The 19,311-nt window shown below is 42.1% G+C and overlaps 2 protein-coding genes across 4 annotated transcripts; both read left to right on the top strand.

Moving 5' to 3' along the window:
- The first annotated feature begins 111 nt into the window (after positions 1–111).
- On the top strand, positions 112–13,890 carry LOC106612285 (uncharacterized). Its single transcript, XM_014213313.3, has 18 exons — positions 112–576; positions 848–1,835; positions 2,020–2,081; positions 2,235–2,273; positions 4,986–5,062; positions 7,141–7,190; positions 7,299–7,415; positions 7,653–7,778; positions 7,918–8,043; positions 8,129–8,253; positions 8,471–9,515; positions 10,674–10,755; positions 10,878–10,921; positions 11,115–11,258; positions 11,377–11,507; positions 11,724–12,499; positions 12,924–13,045; positions 13,508–13,890. The coding sequence occupies exons 2-18, from the start codon at positions 873–875 to the stop codon at positions 13,538–13,540; spliced, it is 4,062 nt and encodes a 1,353-aa protein (XP_014068788.3). The 5' UTR covers positions 112–576; positions 848–872; the 3' UTR covers positions 13,541–13,890.
- A 1,169-nt stretch (positions 13,891–15,059) lies between these two features.
- On the top strand, positions 15,060–19,074 carry tmm80 (Transmembrane protein 80). Of its 3 annotated transcripts, NM_001146484.1 has the most exon segments (6): positions 15,355–15,380; positions 15,728–15,741; positions 17,229–17,322; positions 17,462–17,554; positions 17,782–17,983; positions 18,715–19,070. In NM_001146484.1, coding segments are annotated over 6 exon segments (432 nt in total). In that variant the 5' UTR covers positions 15,355–15,367; the 3' UTR covers positions 18,731–19,070.
- Positions 19,075–19,311: the final 237 nt, after the last annotated feature.

Raw genomic sequence — 19,311 nt, 5'->3', positions numbered from 1 at the left:
ATTTCACACAACAAATCATGGCCCCTGATAAATTCATACTCTTGTTTTATATATAGTAAACAAACTGCAATCGATTTTTATGGGTGCGTTCGTAAATCCGCTCTGGCTATATACTCCGATCTCATAGTACACTCGTCTGAGAGTGCCAGAGCGCAGAATAATTTGTGAATTTACTCTCAACACCGGTAGAATATGGTCGGTGTCAGTAAAATGTTGCCAGCAGCACAGTTACAGCCACCAACGCTCTGGATAACATGAAAACAGCTCTGCTATGGCAAATAAAATAGTCAGTGAGGTGTTCTCTCATTTGTGTCTGGAAGTAGCTAGCAAGTTAGCTTGACTGCTGATGTGAGGTCAGACCGCTCGGTTCAACACCACTCCTCGGCAAGAGCGTCCAGTTTACGCTCTGAATTTACGAATTGACAACCTGACAACGCTCTGAATTGACGAACGGCCAGAGCACTTCGGAAATGCAGATCAATTTTTACGAAAACACACAACTTTTTTTAAAGTGGTTACTTCCGGTTCCGGTTTAGACGCCAGGGAAGCTAGCTAGCTATTTCGATACAGGTTTCAGTAAGATACTTAACGAATTAACTTATATGCCGACATTTATGTTTGTATGTATTCACAAATTATCTTTAAAAAGAAATGCTAACGTGAGAGGAAGGTAGCTAGCTGACGTTAGCTTTGCTAGCTCAGCCTGTGTCCGTTTCAAGTAAATGTAAACAGCAACGTTGTGCTTTTAATAACTTAGATTACCTTTCCCAATAGTCTAATATTGAATCCATATTCCCTCGATTGCTTCTTTGACCCATCATCTCTTCACTGGCAACTTTCTCAACAGAGATTAGATACGTCTACGTTCCAGCATGTCTCACAACTACTCCTACAGACGAACATCACCAGCTAAAGATCTAAAAGCCAGCTCTTTCGACTCTCCAGATCACCTGCACCCTGGAGACCACAGTCACAATGTTTCGTCCCAGGAGCCACCATCTCATTCCACAATACCATCCTACCCTTACTCTTCATCCAGAGCCTCCGCTGCCACAGAGTCCCCTTACTCCTCCTCACTAAGCTGGTCAGACCCTTACTCCTCCTCACTAAACAGGTCAGACCAAACTCTCCTGAGCAGCTGTGGGCTCGAGCCCAAAGACTTGTCTCTACTAGCCGAGATGCCTGAGGATCTCATCACCGTGGAGAACCTACCACATCTGGTCCTGGAGATCAAGAAGAAGAAGAGGGCGACACAGCAGTCGCCATATCCAGCTATGATCTCTTACCCTCCTGCTGCCACATCTCGTCCCCCCTCTGCTACCCCGCCTCCAGGCCGTGTGTGGGAGCAGGGTGACCGGAGTCGTTCTCAGACATTAGACTACCCGTTGGACATCCACCCCTCTCTTCCCCCTTCCCAACTTCTTCCCACAGAACAGGCTGAGCCCTGGCAACTAGATCGGCATGACAACTCGATGCAGTACACACGCTCTCGCCTAGAACCTGTACCTGTCCAAGTTGTGGACTACCACTATGGTAAAGAAACTCCCAGCAGTTACCAAACTCCTCGGTCCACTTACAGCACGGCCCAAGGAGGAAACAGCAACAGGTGGAAACCCCCCAACTCATCCCAACCAGCAGTAGATTACAGGTACCCACCACTACAGACTACAGACTACAGACCACGCCCAGATCAAGATGTCCCAGTTTTCACAATCAAGATGGCCACCTCTGGCAACACTCCCACCAAGAAGGCTGCTCTTGACTTCCACGGAGAAATCCCCCAAAAGTTTCCTTATTCGTGCTCTGTCTGTGACATTACCGTGCTCTCTGAAAAGGTATGTAGCTTACTTCTTCTTATTTCTGAGTCTGCATTATCTGGATCTCAGGTAGGTTCATGTGTGTAAAAAGGTCCAAAGTGTTGCAATCTTAAGCCTATTTGTACCACTGATAATATACAGTTAATGCATAGGCTGTGTTTTAGCATGCGTAGCAGTATCTTTTTATTTGATTTTGTTGCAGTACTGGCTCACACACGCCAATGGAACTCAACATGCAGACGGACAGCTCACACTTCTTAAAATGTGAGTTTTCCAGTTCTCCACTCTCATCAGCATGACATTTCGAACTCGTACTGTCAGTATTGATATTGTAATAGGCCTAGCTTAAATCGATTAAGTTCCTAAATTGTCCAGCATTTTGTCATTCCATCTCTTCTTCTTGTGCCTGTGTTTTAGGTATCCTGAGTGGGATTGCCGGATGCAGACCACCAGAAAGTGAGTGCACATCTCTCCGTGTGTACACTACCGTTCACATCTCTCCGTGTGTACGCTACCGTTCACATCTCTCCGTGTGCACGCTACCGTTCACATCTCTCCGTGTGTACGCTACCGTTCACATCTCTACGCGTGCACGCTACCGTTCACATCTCTTCGCGTGCACGCTACCGTTCACATCTCTCCGTGTGCACGCTACCGTTCACATCTCTCCGTGTGCACGCTACCGTTCACATCTCTCCGTGTGCACGCTACCGTTCACATCTCTCCGCGTGCACGCTACCGTTCACATCTCTCCGCGTGCACGCTACCGTTCACATCTCTCCGCGTGCACGCTACCGTTCACATCTCTCCGCGTGCACGCTACCGTTCACATCTCTCCGCGTGTACGCTACCGTTCACATCTCTACGCGTGCACGCTACCGTTCACATCTCTCCACGTGTACACTACCGTTCAAAAGTTTGGGGTCACTTTTATTATTAATATACCTTTATTTCAACAAGGAACACAGACTGAGACCAAGGTCTCTTTTACAGCTGGGCCCTGCGTATACATGTTTACACATACAGTTTAGGTACAATGATTAAGAAACTACACAAGACAAAACAAATTGATCACAGATAACACACAAAATACAGCAGCAGATTGTTACATTTACACACAGGTTATTCCCCTAACAGCACAAGAACTTGTATTACCCGAAACAGTTACAAGCAATACAAAAATAAAAATCCTCCAATAAATGTTTAAAATGGGCAAGGGGGTCAAGAGTCTCAAGTTTAAGTTTAATCTGCATGCTATTCCATAGGCAAGGAGCGTAACAGGAAAAGGCAGCCATACCCAACTCTGTGGAAATCGCATGGGCCTCAAGTGTAATCCATGCTTGAGACCTGGTTTTAGGAATTCTAATTCTAATGTTGATGAGTGATGATAAATAAGAAGGTAGTTTATTCAGAAGTGCTTTATAGACAAACACGAGAGCATGTTGTTCTCGTCTCATGGACAGCGAAGTCCAACCTATATTTTGATATAAAACACAGTGGTGAGTTCTGTAGCTAGCACCCATAATAAACCTAAGTGCGCAATGATAAGTAGCATCCAGAGATTTAAGTGTTGATGCCGTAGCATGCATGTAGATAATATCCCCATAATCTATAACAGACATAAAAGTAGCTTGCACAATTTGTCTTCTATTTGTAGTGGACAAACATGTCCTGTTTCTATAGAGGAAGCCTAGCCTGATTTTTTTGTTGTTGCCATTTACAAAGTTCGTCAACATGCATTTTAAAAGACAGTTTATCATCCAACCATATCCCTAAGTATTTATATGCAGAAACCTGATTAATTCAAGAGCCATCTAAGCTCGTAAGTGCAAGTGTATTTTCAACCAACTTTTTGAATCTATTAAGAAATAGGAGCATCAGCATTTGTGGGTTCGATTACAGGCTCAAAATGGCCAGAAACAAATAACTTTCTTCTGAAACTCGTCAGTCTATTCTTGTTCTGGCAATGAAGGCTACTCCATGTGAGAAATTGCCAAGAAACTGAAGATCTCATACAATGCTGTGTACTACTTCTTTCACTTCTTTCACATCACAAACTGGCTCTAACCAGAATAGAAAGAGGAGTGGGAGGCCCCAGTGCACAACTGACCAAGAGGACAAGTACATTAGAGTGTCTAGTTTGAGAAACGGAAGCCTCACAAGTCCTCAACTGGCAGCTTCATTAAATAGTACCTGCAAAACACCAGTCTCAACGTTAACAGTGAAGAGGCGACTCTGGGATGCTGGCCTTCTAGGCAGAGTTGCAAAGAAAAAGCCATATCTCAGACTGGCAAATAAAAAGAAAAGATGAAGATGGGCAAAAGAACACAGACACTGGACAGAGGAAGATTGGAAAAAAGTGTTATGGACAGACGAATCTAAGTTTGAGGTGTTCGGATCACAAAGAAGAACATTTGCGAGACGCAGAAAAAATTTGAAGATGCTGGAGGAGTGCTTGATGCCATCTGTCAAGCATGGTGGAGGCAATGTGATGGTCTGGGGGTGCTTTGGTGGTGGTAAAGTGGGAGATTTGTACAGGGTTAAAGGGATCTTGAAGAAGGAAGGCTATCACTCTATTTTGCAACACCATGCCATACCCTGTGGACGGCGATTAATTGGAGCCAGTTTCCTCCTACAACAGGACAATGACCCAAAGCACAGCTCCAAATTATGCAATAACTATTTAGAGGAGAAGCAGTCAGCTGGTATTCTGTCTATAATGGAGTGTCCAGCACAGTCACAGGATCTCAACCATATTGAGCTGTTGTGGGAGCAGCTTGACCGTATGGTACGTAAGAAGTGACCATCAAGCCAATCCAACTTGTGGGAGGTGCTTCAGGAAGCATGGGGTGAAATCTCTTCAGATAACCTCAACAAATTGACAACTAGAATGCCTAAGGTCTGCAAGACTGTAATTGCTGCAAATGGAGGATTCTTTGACGAAAGCCAAGTTTGAAGGACACAACTATTATTTCAATTAAAAATCATTATTTATAACCTTGTCAACGTCTTGACTATATTTCCTATTCATTTTGTTACTCATGTCATGTATGTTTTCATGGATAACAAGGACATTTCTAAGTGACCCCAAACTTTTGAACGGTAGTGTATGTGCTTTAGTATTAATATAGAAAAGATCTTAACAACAGGCCTTTTTAATCCCTTCAGTGGTGGTGACCACACAGAGAGACCGAACATTGAAGAGAAGACTGGTGGACCTTCCCATAGGTTGACTAACTACTTGGGTAAACTCACTGCATTATTGTACCTATTACAGTGCACTGGGAAAGTATTCAGACCCTTTGACTTTTTCCACATGTTTTTACCTTACAGCTTTATTCTAAAATTAATGAGGGGGGGAACGATTTAATAAATTTACACACAATACCCCATAATGACAAAGCCAAAACATATATATTTTTTAAATGTTGCTAATTTATAAAAAAAAATATTACATTTACATAAGTATTTCGACCCTTTACTCAGTACTTTGTGTAAGCACCTTTGGCAATGATTACAGCCTCGGGTCTTCTTGGGTATGATGCTACAAGCTTGGCACATCTGTATTGGAGAGTTTCTCCTATTCTTCTCTGCAGATCCTCTCAAGCTCTGTCAGGTTGGATGGGGAGCATCGCTGCACATCTATTTTCAGGTCTCTCCAGAAATGTTCGATCAGATTCAAGTCTGGGCTCTGGTTGGGCCACTCAAGGACATTCAGAGACTTGTCCCAAAGCCACTCCTGCATTGTCTTGGCTGTGTGCTTAGGGTCATTGTCCTGTTGGAAGGTGAACCTTCGCCCCAGTCTAAGGTCCTGAGCCCCCTGGAGCAGGTTTTCATCAAGGATCTCTATGTACTTTGTTCCGTTCATCTTTCCCTCGATCCTGACTAGTCTCCTAGTCCCTGCCGCTGAAAAACATCCCCACAGCATGATGCTGCCACCACCATGCTTCACCGTAGGGATGGTGCCAGGTTTCCTCCAGATGTGACACTTGGCATTCTTGGCACTTGGAACTCAACGAGTTCAATCTTGGTTTCATCAGACCAGAACATATTGTTTCTCATGGTCTGAGAGTCCTTTAGGAAAACTCCAAGCAGGCTGCCGTGCCTTCTACTGAGGAGTGGCTTCCGTCTGGCCACTCTACCATAAAGGCCTGATTGGTGAAGTGCTGCAGAGATTGTGGTCCTTATGGAAGAATCTCCCATCTCCACAGAGGAACTCTCGAGCTCTGTCAGAATGACCATTGAGTTCTTGGTCACCTCCCTGAACAAGGCCCTTCTCCCCCGATTGCTCAGTTTGGCCGGGCGACCAGCTCTAGGCCGGGCAACCAGCTCTCTTCCATTTAAGAATGATGGCCACTGTGTTCTTGGGGACCTTCAATGCTGCAGAATGTTTTTGGTACCCTTCCCCAGATCTGTGCCTCGACACAATCCTGTCTCGTAGCTCTACGGACTACTCCTTCGACCTCATGCCTTGGTTTTTGCTCTGACATGCCTTGTCAACTGTGGGACCTTTATATAGACAGGTGTGTGCCTTTCCAAATCATGTCCAATCAATTGAATTTACCACAGGTGGACTCCAATCAAGTTGTAAAAACATCTCAAGGATGATCAATGGAAACAGGATGCACCTGAGCTCAATTTCGAGTCTCAAAGCAAAGGGTCTGAATACTTTTGTAAATAAGGTTTTTCCGTTTTTTATTTGTAATTTGCAAGCATTTCTAAACCTGCTTTCGCTTTGTCATTATGGGGTATTGTGTGTAGATTGAGGATTTTTATTTATTTAATCAATTTTAGAATAAGGCTGTAACGTAACAAAATGTGGAAAAAGGGGTCTGAATACTTGTGATAGAGAGATTTACATGGTTATCAAAACGTCATGCCAGGGTAAGCCTACATGAAACACAGTCCTTATTTTAGGTGTTACGAAAATCGCCTATGGGAAACTTTGGTGGAAAAACAATTGGAACCATTTCCCGGTTTGACCTCCTAGGTTTTATGGGTATTATAACACCTTCCCTGTAGGGCTTTATTGTGTATAGGCCAGTGACAAAATATCTGTTTAATCCATTTTAAATTCAGGCTGTAATACAACAAAATGTGGAAAAAGTCAAGGGGTGTGAATACTTTCTGAAGGCTCTGTATATTTAGCACTCTTTTCATACATTTTTCTTATTTTGAATTGAACCCACAACTCTGGCATTGTTAGCGCCATACTCTACTAACTAATCCACACGACCATTTTGTGCGATTTATATGTACAATATATTTTTTAATTATTATTATTATAACGTGCCATTAACTTACCTTTTCTATTGTCCTGTAGGTAAACCGTCAAGTAGCGGCTCTAGAGAAACCATAGACCCTAAGACAAAGGTTAGTAAGGTATTGTTGTTCTTCCTGCTGTTCTGGTGAATTACTTTCTAGTTTTCACCCTTTTTTTTTGTTTTCACAATGTCTGTTTACTTGCCTTTTATTTTCCAGGGGAGTGGCAAAGTGGTTTGTGCCAAATTTACCGCCCAGTGTCTCAACGAAGATGGTTTGAAGGACCTGATTAAACCGTTTGGGGAAGTTGTGAAAATCATCATGTTCCCTGCTTTAGTAAGAAGACAAGTAGCCTATTCATCCTGCCATCTATAGAAATAGCTAATATATGTGTTTTCAATTCCTATGAAATGGGCATTGACTGAATTATAATGATGCAAATCTTATAGTCATTAAAAGTAATGTTGTAAGGATAGAAATAGAATCGCCACCCATCATGGCCTCATTGACTTCAATAGGGATATCCATGCTAGTAATAGTGTTTTTATGGTTCTTGTAACGCTGCATCTTCAGGCGTTTGTGGAGATGGGCTCAACGGACCAGGCCACCGATATTGTTACATACTACCTCAGTAACCCAGTGATGGTGAAAGGAGGACAAGCCACCTTCTCTGTCTCTTCAACATTTAATTTCCTGCAGGTACATTTTATAAGATGAATTAATTGACATTTTAGTTAAGTTTGGTTAAAAGGGTAATTGAGGATTTTCTCTAAAACAACCACACACACACACAGAGTATTATTCAATGAGTTAAATAAATACATTTACGTCCATATAGAGTTCCCGGGTGTTGCGTTTTACCCCTGTGCCATCTGGTAAAGAGTCTGTCCCGTGGAAGAGAGAGTTACTGGCCGTAGCTAAAAGATTTGGACCTGTGGAGCAATCTTTATTCTTACCTACGCAGGTATTAAACTGCATTTTGCTTTGACATTTTTTTGGGTCGGTGTTATAGTCTATTATAATTTGCTTACAGTGTTTTGTCCTTGTAGGCATTTGTGGAAATGACAAATGCACTGGATGCACAGAAGCTGGTTGGATACCATACGTCCAAACACCTGAAAATAGATGAGATACATATTAAGGTGGCCTTCTCATCAGAGTATAATACACTTCCGTAAGTTGATGCGCCCCGCTGTTGTGCCATTACTTTTTGTTTTGCGTGCAAACATGCATTGATTATGGCTTCTGAGTTCAGACTGTCAGACACTGTAGATGTCACCATTATAACCACTGTATTAAAGGAGAAATAGTTCATTTTAGACTCTGTAAAAGCCAGAAAACATGGGAATAAAAGTGTTATCTGTGAACTTTCTTTCCATCCCATCATGCAGGACCATATCTGACAGGAAGTCTTCAGACAGGAAGTCTCCAGACAGGAGCAGGAAGTCTGAAAACCGATCTAAGAGGAAGAGAACCTCAAGCCCCAGAAGGCGGTCCCTCAGCCCCAGGAGAGATTCCCCAACCACCTCAAAGAGCAGGAGGAGTAGAGAGAGGGATAGCGACCGTCACAAAGAACGAGTGAAATCAAACGGTGGGGGTAAAGGCAGTCTAAGGTCCCCCAGCAAACAAAGCTCCAGCCGATCATCCGGAAGCCCTCGCAGGCCAAGGTCCCCCAGAAAACAGAGCTCCAGCCGGTCTTCCAGAAGCCCTTGCAGGCCAAGATTCCCCAGCAAACAGAGCTCCAGCCGGACCTCCAGAAGCCCTCGCTCCCATACTAAAGAGAGGTTCTCCAGTGAGAAGACCCCAGGTTCTGGTAAAACAGACCCCAAGAAGGACAAGGTATCTCCCACTTCCACTCGCTCACAACCTCCCACCAAGGATAAGACCCCATCCCAGTCCTCCACTGTGATGGAGAAGTCCGAAGAGGCTGTCGACAAGACTGACCAGAGGAAGAAAAAAACTGAGACCCAGGAGGATGGAGCCACGGAGGCCTGTGATATGGACAGTGACATCGAGGGGGTGGAGGTGATCGGAGAGGACAGCGACATCGAGGGGATGGCCGTGTATGGGGAGGATGGGGAGGAGAACTCTGACATGGGAGAGGAGGAAGAGGGGCCAGTAGGGGAGAAAGAGGTAGGGGAGGCAGAAGTAGTGGAGGGAGAGGAAGATGAGGAAGAGAGTGAGGAGGGAGGAGAGTTAGAGGAGGTAGGGGAGAAACAGGAAGAGGGGCAAGTAGGGGAGGAAGAGGAGGATGAGGAGGAAGAGGTAGGAGAGGAAGAGAAGGGAGAGAAACAGCAGGAGAGTGCTGAGGACTTGATCCAAGAGCTCTCAGCTACCGGGTCAGAACAGGGGAAAGCGTTCTCAGCTACCGTGTCAGAACAGGGGAAAAAGAGAGATGGTGAAGACCAGAAAGCAGATGCTTCATATGTTGATGAGGTAAAGTTCATGCTCTGTCAGGTCTTTAACATGTAGTTAATCTGTACATACTCTGTCAGGTCTTTAACATGTAGTTTATCTATACATACTCTGTCAGGTCTTTAACATGTAGTTAATCTGTACATACTCTGTCAGGTCTTTAACATGTAGTTCATCTGTACATACTCTGTCAGGTCTTTAACATGTAGTTTATCTATACATACTCTGTCAGGTCTTTAACATGTAGTTCATCTGTACATACTCTGTCAGGTCTTTAACATGTAGTTAATCTGTACATACTCTGTCAGGTCTTTAACATGTAGTTTATCTATACATACTCTGTCAGGTCTTTAATGTGTAGTTTATCTATACATACTCTGTCAGGTCTTTAACATGTAGTTCATCTGTACATACTCTGTCAGGTCTTTAACATGTAGTTCATCTGTACATACTCTGTCAGGTCTTTAACATGTAGTTAATCTATACATACTCTGTCAGGTCTTTAACATGTAGTTCATCTGTACATACTCTGTCAGGTCTTTAACATGTAGTTCATCTGTACATACTCTGTCAGGTCTTTAACATGTAGTTAATCTGTACATACTCTGTCAGGTCTTTAACATGTAGTTAATCTGTACATACTCTGTCAGGTCTTTAACATGTAGTTAATCTGTACATACTCTGTCAGGTCTTTAACATGTAGTTCATCTGTACATACTCTGTCAGGTCTTTAACATGTAGTTTATCTATACATACTCTGTCAGGTCTTTAACATGTAGTTCATCTGTACATACTCTGTCAGGTCTTTAACATGTAGTTTATCTATACATACTCTGTCAGGTCTTTAACATGTAGTTCATCTGTACATACTCTGTCAGGTCTTTAACATGTAGTTAATCTGTACATACTCTGTCAGGTCTTTAACATGTAGTTAATCTGTACATACTCTGTCAGGTCTTTAACATGTAGTTAATCTGTACATACTCTGTCAGGTCTTTAACATGTAGTTAATCTGTACATACTCTGTCAGGTCTTTAATGTGTAGTTCAGCTATTTAATAAGTCAAATAACATAGTCCCAATTTGTAAAATACAAGGTGTCATGTTTCATACGTGTTGTGTGTTTCAGTAAATCCTAAATCCTTATGTTTTGATGTTTGTTCCCCTCATTGTCACACAGGAGGAGCATGATTTCCCAGAGGGCCATGAAAACCTTATCACTTTGGATGACCTAGAGCAGGATTCATCAGCTGATGACCAAGGTGATTACTACTCAACACCTAGCTACTGGGCCATAGATTACATTCAAACTTCAGCACTTTCAAAGAAAGAGTAACATTGTTATTATGAAGGTCATTAATTGTATGTTTATCTTACATTGCAGATAACCAGTCAATTAATGAGCCTAAGAGCAGATCCAAGAGCAAGGTGAGCAATTAGTATTTTTTATTCTTGTTATTGATGTGTTCTGTGAGTCAGTTAGAATATGTTTATTGAACCTTATGAGATAAGACTGGTTTAAAGCAAAAGGTCAGTCTAGCACCATATATTATCTGGGTTGAGTTAACTATTGTCAATAAAGTTGTCACAACCACACGTGTGTAAAATGTTTTCATTTCAGCCCTCAGGACGTGATCAGACACCTGGTAGAGTGATCTACGTCAAAAACCTTCCTAGAGGCTTCTATACAGATAGTGACTTCCTGGAGATTGTTAAAGGCTTTGGGAGAGTGCACCGCTATTTCCTCCTTCGCAATGGTGAAGAGGTATTTTCCCAACAGAAGGAAATCTAAAATGGAGTCGATCCTAATGATGTACTACAAGTCTGATCGTATTTGGTGTTTCAGTAACAATGGTCTCTCTCCTCTCTCATCTATCTCTCAGGGCTTCATTGAGATGGAGAAGTCTTCTGATGCAACAAAGGCTTTAAGAGAGCTGCGTTATGATGGCTGTAAATTATACGGCCAGAAGTTGATCATCCTGCGGTCTCAGAAATATAAAAGACTAACAATAGGGTAGGTGTCTGCTTTGCTAAACAGACATGTAGCAAACTCTGTCCCATCCTGTGTGGGAGCCACTGATAATTGATGTTTCTCTGTCTCTTCTGATAGGTAATATCCCTCCCTGTCTGATCATATTTTATGTACAGTGAATTCTGCCTATCTATCTTAAAGGTAAATGTTTCTAAACTTATAGTTCTGGACAAAAAAGGAATTATCTTACTTTGTCAGGTGGAAACCTGAATCAGACTCTGATTCTAAAAGTGATCAGAAGAAAGATCACAGCAATACTAGAAGCACCAGCAGCAGTAGCAGGATAAGGAGATGGACCAGCAGTCAGTCAAAGTCAGCAGCTAAGGACGAGGAGACGAGAGAGGAGGACGAGGAGACGAGAGAGGAGACGAGAGAGGAGGACGAGGAGACGAGAGAGGAGACGAGAGAGGAGGACGAGGAGACGAGAGAGGAGACGAGAGAGGAGGACGAGGAGACGAGAGAGGAGGACGAGGAGACGAGAGAGGAGGACGAGGAGACGCGAGAGGAGGACGAGGAGACGGACGAAGAGATGAAAGAGGAGGACGAGGAGGACGAGGAGACGAAAGAGGAGGACGAGGAGACGAAAGAGGAGGACGAGGAGACGAAAGAGGAGGACGAGGAGACGAAAGAGGAGGACGAGGAGACGAAAGAGGAGGACGAGGAGACGAAAGAGGAGGACGAGGAGACGAAAGAGGAGGACGAGGAGAGGACACGACAAATACACTCCGAACAGCGTAGTAATCAATCGTCTGATCCAGCCAAAAACATGGACAGAGGAGCGTCTAAATTGAATACTGACAAATTCTCCAACAGTGAAGACCAAAACAATGCCCCTGTCTCTGCTGCTGAGGATGAGAAGCGGGCCTGTAGCACTGAGGACAATGTAGAAACCAAGATGGAGGATAATGTGGAAAGAGGACCAGATTACGTGAAGACTGGTATGGAGTCATCATTCCACCCCAACAACCCAGTGGGTAAGTGTTTTGATGTGATTTATAGCCTCACTGCATTCTCATGGTAGCCTGGTCCTAGATCTATTGTCTCATTCTATAGACTGGTCCCAGATCTGTATCTCCTTATATAGCCTGATCCCAGATCTGTTGTCTCCTTCTATAGCCTGATCTGTTTGTGCAGTTGTCAACTCCATGGCATGACAATCCCATAAAGAGTTGGCAAGAGAGTAGAAACCAACAAGCACCCTGGCTACTGTCTTGGCCCCTTTCAAGAATAATTACTAAATTACCTTTTTAGACTTGTCTGGTCCACTTTCATCACTGAAACAACTTTTATTTGTTTGCTTTGAAAACACTACTAAGTGCAGCAATTAACTGTAGTAAGAAGCATTGTCTTTATGAAGTACAGTACTGTGTTTTCTAACAAATTATGTGTTTCTTACAGGAAGGGAATTCATTAAACCTGTCATGGGCTACTTCTGCAACTTGTGTCAAGTAATCTATGTCAATGAGGACGAAGCAAAGAACCAACACTGCAGCAGCCTCTGTCACTATCTGAAGTTTATGGTAAGTCACCAGAATCCTATTGAATCTCATCAGAATCATCTCACTTTTGGGGCGGCAGGTAGCCTAGTGGTTAGAGCGTTGGGCCAGTAACCGAAAGGTTGTTGGATAGAATCCCCGAGTTGACAGGGTAGAAATCTGTCATTCTGCCCGGTAGGCCGTTATTGTAAATAAGAATATGTTCTTAACTGACTTGCCTAGTTAAATAAAGGTTAAATAAATAAATACAAACTTGAGTTTTCTATGCATCTTTACCATAAGCATAGAAACAATAGTTGGCCGACTGCTCTTTTGTAGTCCCTATTACCAAATAATGTAAATCACAGGTGCATAGGTTTGAAAAAGTAGGATCATTTCTGGTATTCTTTACATTATTCAACCACCATTTCTGTGCAGTTATTTGCTGTGTACATTAGATGTTTACCTGGACGGTTACTGAGCTGTCTGATTTGTATTGTCTCACAGGAACATTCAGGTAAAGACACAGCCTCTAGCTAAAAGATGTCCATCTCTGGAGGAAGTTGACAAGATGGCAGTCTTAGACCCAATTTAACGGGAAGTGTACAAGTGCACACTTCTGGAGGAGTGTGAAGAATTGGGATTTTGCCATGTTTTACGCTCAGAAGAACGCCACAGGTGTACCTAATCCACGAGAGGCTCTTTGTGAAACTCATCCTAGAACAATAAATGGGATTGCAGATTACGTTAATCTGTATTGGTTTATATGAACAAATGTACAGCACCTACCTACATATATTGTTATGTTTGTGTTAAAATAGCTCAGATCTACTTCCTGTAACTTGATTTGTTTGTCCTGTGCTTGGAATTAAAGCTATTAGAAAACCCTATCTCATTTGTTTTCAAGATGAGTTGAAATAGAACTTCATTATAAAATATTATGTTAATTAACATGCATTCATTATTGCATTTTTGTCATTTTAACATAATTCAAGCATGATAACATCACCACCTTCTATACTGAACAAAAATATGAATGCAACATTCAACAATTTGAACGGTTTTACTGAGTTACAGTTCATATAAGGAAATCAGTCAATTTAAATACATTGATTGGGACTTAATGTATGGATTTCGCATGACTGGGAATACAGATATGCATCTGTTGGACACAGAAAACCAGTCAGTATTCATTAGGACCTATTTTATGGATTTCACATGATTGGGCAGGGGCGTAGTCATGGCTGGGCTTGGGAGGGCATAGACCAACCCACTTGGGAGCCAAGCCCACCCACTGTGTACCCAGGCCCAACCAATCAGAATTTGTTTTACCCCATAAAAGGGCTTTATTTCAGACAGAAATACTTCTCAGTTTCATCAGCTGTCCGGGTGGCTCGTCTCAGACGATACCGCAGGTGAAGAAAGCAGATGTGGAGTTCCTGGGCTTTTGTGGTTAGTTGTGGTCTGCGGTTGTGAGGCTGGTTGGACGTACTGCCAAATTCTCTAAGATGACGGAGGCGGCTTATGGTAGAGAAATTAACATTCAGTTATTCACGTAATAAGGAATTCTCCTTGACCACATCCACAAATTGGGGAAAACAAACATTCTTTCCTTTTGACCCCCCCAGTGTAAAAGAGCCAACTTTGTAGTCGATTTATTGTTATAAAGAAATAACAAAACATGCTGAAAAGCAGCTGTGTTCAATGTACATGTAACTAGGTCAAACATCCTGACCTATGGTTTGCAATGCTCCCACTTTGGGAAATGGGCTACCACAGTAGCTATGTGTGTGGAAAACATTTCATCACAGAAAATCCATTTAACCTTGTTTAGTATAGTCAGTTTGTAACTCCACTTACTACTTATAGTTGTGTAGTTCAATTGTTTTTGCTAGTTTAATGTTCCAGTTGGTAGCTAATTAGCTAGCACTCACTCATGTGGCCTCTAGCACCCTCATGAAAAGGGAATTTTTTATGTTTTTATTTAACCCTTATTTCCTGGCATGAGGGAGCACTACAATAGTATGTTTTTCTAAGTAATGAGAACACACGGGAGCAGGCAACCCTGAAAAGTAATCTTTAAATATGTTGTACTTTTCTTAAATATAGTTTAGCAATTGACTAAAACAAGCAGACAACAAGAAATTGAGTTTGAAAAAAAGGTCAAGTTTGTGCTGTGAGGCAATGGGGTACCCACGGGTTGTTTTCCCTTACAGGCGGCCTGGGCCGTGGCATTCTATGTAATACCAACTGGGACTATGGTGCTGCCATGCTAAAACATGATTTTGGACACTAGAGTCATCTATCTGTTCTAGAGTCCTCTATATAGCTCTATGGGCGCGGCGTCTGTCTCCATGGTAAACAAACATGGCGGTGTCTGGTGAGTGGGAAATAGTTTTCAGAAATGTTGTTAATCGCATGTCATAATATGATTTGGATATTTTTTGGAGCTTTCAAAATAATTGACTTGTAGGCTACTGTAAGCACTGGAGAAGTAACGTTATCTACTAGCTAGCTATCTAGCTAACGTTAGCTAGCTACAGTAACATAGTTACACAGCAGCAGCAATGTTGACAAAGATGTTTCTATCTGTGATGTTGATGTTCAAGCAAGTGTGCCAATCAGACATTTTGGAAATATATCACTGTTAGCCTGTAGATAATTTATATGAAATGGGATGATTTATAAAAATAATTGTTTAACTGCTGATTTGTCTCATTCTTGCAGGAAAACATACAATTGTATCCTTTGTTTTTGCTGTAATGTAGAATCTGCATTTAATAGCTAGCTATTTAACGTTAACGTTAGCTATGTCTTTAGCTAGCTTCTGCAGCAGTTAACCTTCGTGTGCACACCAAAATGGCAATATAGTTCTTATAGGGGCTCCCGTGTGGCGCAGCGGTCCAAGACACTGCATCTCAGTCAGTGCTAGAGGCGTCAATACAGACCCTGGTTCGATTCCAGGCTGTATCACAACTGGCCATGATTGGGAGTCCCATAGTGCGGCGCACAATTGGCCCAGCGTCGTTAGGGTTTGGCCGGGGCAGGCCGTCATTGCAAATATGAATATATACATGCATACATACATGCATACATACATACATACATACATACATACATACATACATACATACATACATACATACATACATACATAGTGCAATTCGCACTACATCTGACCAGAGTTTTATGGTTCCTGGTCCAAAGTAATGCTCTATAGGGAACAGGGTGGCCATTTGGGACACAATATTAGGGACCTCAAAGCCAAGGTTCCTGTCCTGTGGTTGTCCTCATGAGAGCCAGTTTCATCATAGAGCTTGAGGGTTTTTGCAACTGCACTTGAAGTGATGTAAAAAAAGAATCTCAGATTCCATGTGGCCTTTGAATAGTGTTAGTTTAAACAGTGCATGCACCTCAAACGTTTGCACCTTGTTATACTGATTTCAACGTGATATCCATGTAAGTGATAAAAACAAAATGTATTGCATTACACTTACCGCGTTGTCGACCCATTTGAATCAAAATCCAACACTTCAAAATGTAGCTACGTGTCTTTTATAAGTTATCCTCTAACCAGTGATGTACATATTATTCCATGTGGGTTTTGAGCTGTTAGTTTTAACAGGACATGCAACCTATTCTCCCTGTCGAGCTATTGATTTCAACCTGATAATCGATAGGAGTGATTGACAAAACAGTGTTGTGTTTCTCTTTCTGTTGGTGACCCCCGTATCAAAATGCAACATTCCAAAATGTAGCTGACTGTCTTCTGCAGATTGTTATCTAACCAGTGATGTAAAATGATCTCCTGCTTCCTCGTGGGTTTTTTAGTTGTGGTATTTTCAACAGTGCATACAACCTGATTTCCCCCCACTAATCGATACGAATGATTTATTGTCAAAACAGCAGGGTTTTTGGTGCGTGTGCAATTTATTACTATTGTTGCACATTTGTGTAGATAATACATTTTATGTTTAGGTTTTCAATTGAGTTTTAGGAATATAAATGTAACTTTCATAATTAATTTCGAATGGTATTGGACTTAATTAGGTAAAAACTGCTGAATGAGTCGAAAAATGTGCTGTGATTGATTTATGACGAAATAGGCTACCAGAAATTACCAAAACGGCTTTGCCCTGCCTACTCATGTCATAGACCCATGGTTATATCATCTGCTAGCGGGCTACCATTTGCAAGTCTTCGATATGACCTTAACAATACGTCTCAGTTGTCCTCCACACCACTGCAGGTCCTGTTCTACCTCAACGGCTGGTATTTTGCTGCCTACTTCCTTGCTGAGGGTCTGATGTTTGTTTACAAAGGTTTGTAGTCTACTCAAATGACCACACAGAGACATAAACTAATGTTTAATCAATCGCTCACTGCCTGATGTTTTGCAAACCCAGTGTCAGGCTGAAAGCAAAACTATTGATTTCTAAGTATGCCTTTGTATTTCCACAGGATTGTTGTTACCATACCCACCAGCTAGTCTCACGTTGGACGTTGGGCTACTCCTTGTTTTCCTTGGCCTGGAGTCCCTCCGAATATTTTACGGTTTGTGTTTTGTTAAGCTGTATTCTGGGCTACCGGTATGCCTCTGCAACATCTCAGGGTGTAGAATAATACATGTGTTAATTAAAATAAGTCTTCACAGTATGTAGCCTAAATTGTGCTTATAATTTCTAATATTTATTGCCTTTATGGCATCTGTTAATTATATTTGGCACCTACTGTAGGCCTATTCTATATGTCCTTCCTTTTTCCGTCCACACTTGTTCCAGGTTGGAAGGGGAACTTAACAGAGCGTTCTCTGGCCATGTCAGTGAGTGTGTTGGTCCTGGTGCCGTGCACAGTGCTGTCTGTGTACTACCTGATGCTGCAGACCTTCGTCCTGCGCCTGGAGTTCATCCTTAATGCTGTGTTACTCTGCTTCTACAGTCTGGAGATGCTGCTGGGAATCATGTCCATATCTGCTTTCTCCAGGTAGTAGAAACACGACATGGCATAGCCTGGGTACCAGTCTCTTTCTCCAGTAGGAGAAACACGACATGGCATAGCCTGGGTACCAGTCTCTTTCTCCAGTAGGAGAAACACGACATGGCATAGCCTGGGTACCAGTCTCTTTCTCCAGTAGGAGAAACACGACATGGCATAGCCTGGGTACCAGTCTCTTTCTCCAGTAGGAGAAACACGACATGGCATAGCCTGGGTACCAGTCTCTTTCTCCAGTAGGAGAAACACGACATGGCATAGCCTGGGTACCAGTCTCTTTCTCCAGTAGGAGAAACACGACATGGCATAGCCTGGGTACCAGTCTCTTTCTCCAGGTAGTAGAAACACGACATGGCATAGCCTGGGTACCAGTCTCTTTCTCCAGTAGGAGAAACACGACATGGCATAGCCTGGGTACCAGTGTCTTTCTGCTCTCTTGACAACTACTTATGGAATTTACATTTAAAGGGTTGGCAAGAGAGAAGAAACAAACTGGCACCCAGGCTAGGCATGACATGCTCTTCTTTCTGGACTGGGGAGATTCCTTGGTTTTAGGCCTCATCAATTGTTGATTATTGATGAATTAAAGTATTATGCTTTGCTCTTAAACTGTGGCCTTGCATAACGTTTCACTGTAAAGGTCCTATATCAGTGATGCTGGATGTGACCTGATCTGCTCAGTGTTTCATGCTCATCAGTTTTTCCTCCATTTTGCTTGTCAGGTCAAAGGTGTACTAAGGAAGATGAATGCTGCAATGTTCCACATCGTTTCAAAAGGAATGAAAAAAAGATTTTTACTGGGATTGTTCTGTGAACATATTTTAATCCCACATGATATTGTTTGTGTGTTTTTATATCATCTGTTAATAGCCTAATTTATATTTTTGTAATGATGAAATGTCACTTTTTTAAATTGTTTTTGTGTCAACTGTCAATCTTGTGTGTTACTAGTAACACTAATGGAATTGTCTTATGAGGATATTCAATCTGCTGTACCTGATAATGGAATATATTTGTATGTTTTTTTGTTGTTGTGGGGTGGTGATTTACTTAATTAAAACATCCTTATTCATTCACCATAACTTTTTTTCACAAGCGTAATATATATTTCTGATTTGCTGAATCCCACCAGCACCCTATGGTTAAACTCAGATCCTAATTCCATAGAATGGGGCTATTGACCAAATCTGTGTTGTTGAGCATTCTAAGCAAAGATGTGAAATGAAGGGCAATTATCATTATTTTTATTGTTATTATAATAATTGTTTTACATTTAGCAGTGAAGACATTGAATGAAACATTTAGCCTAATTACAATGC

Source organism: Salmo salar, chromosome 09 (genome assembly GCF_965601325.2).
Source record: "Salmo salar chromosome 09, fSalSal1, whole genome shotgun sequence".
Lineage (NCBI taxonomy): Eukaryota > Metazoa > Chordata > Actinopteri > Salmoniformes > Salmonidae > Salmo > Salmo salar.
The sequence above is the reverse complement of the archived record's forward strand: the minus strand, read 5'-3'. Positions and strand labels throughout refer to the sequence as shown.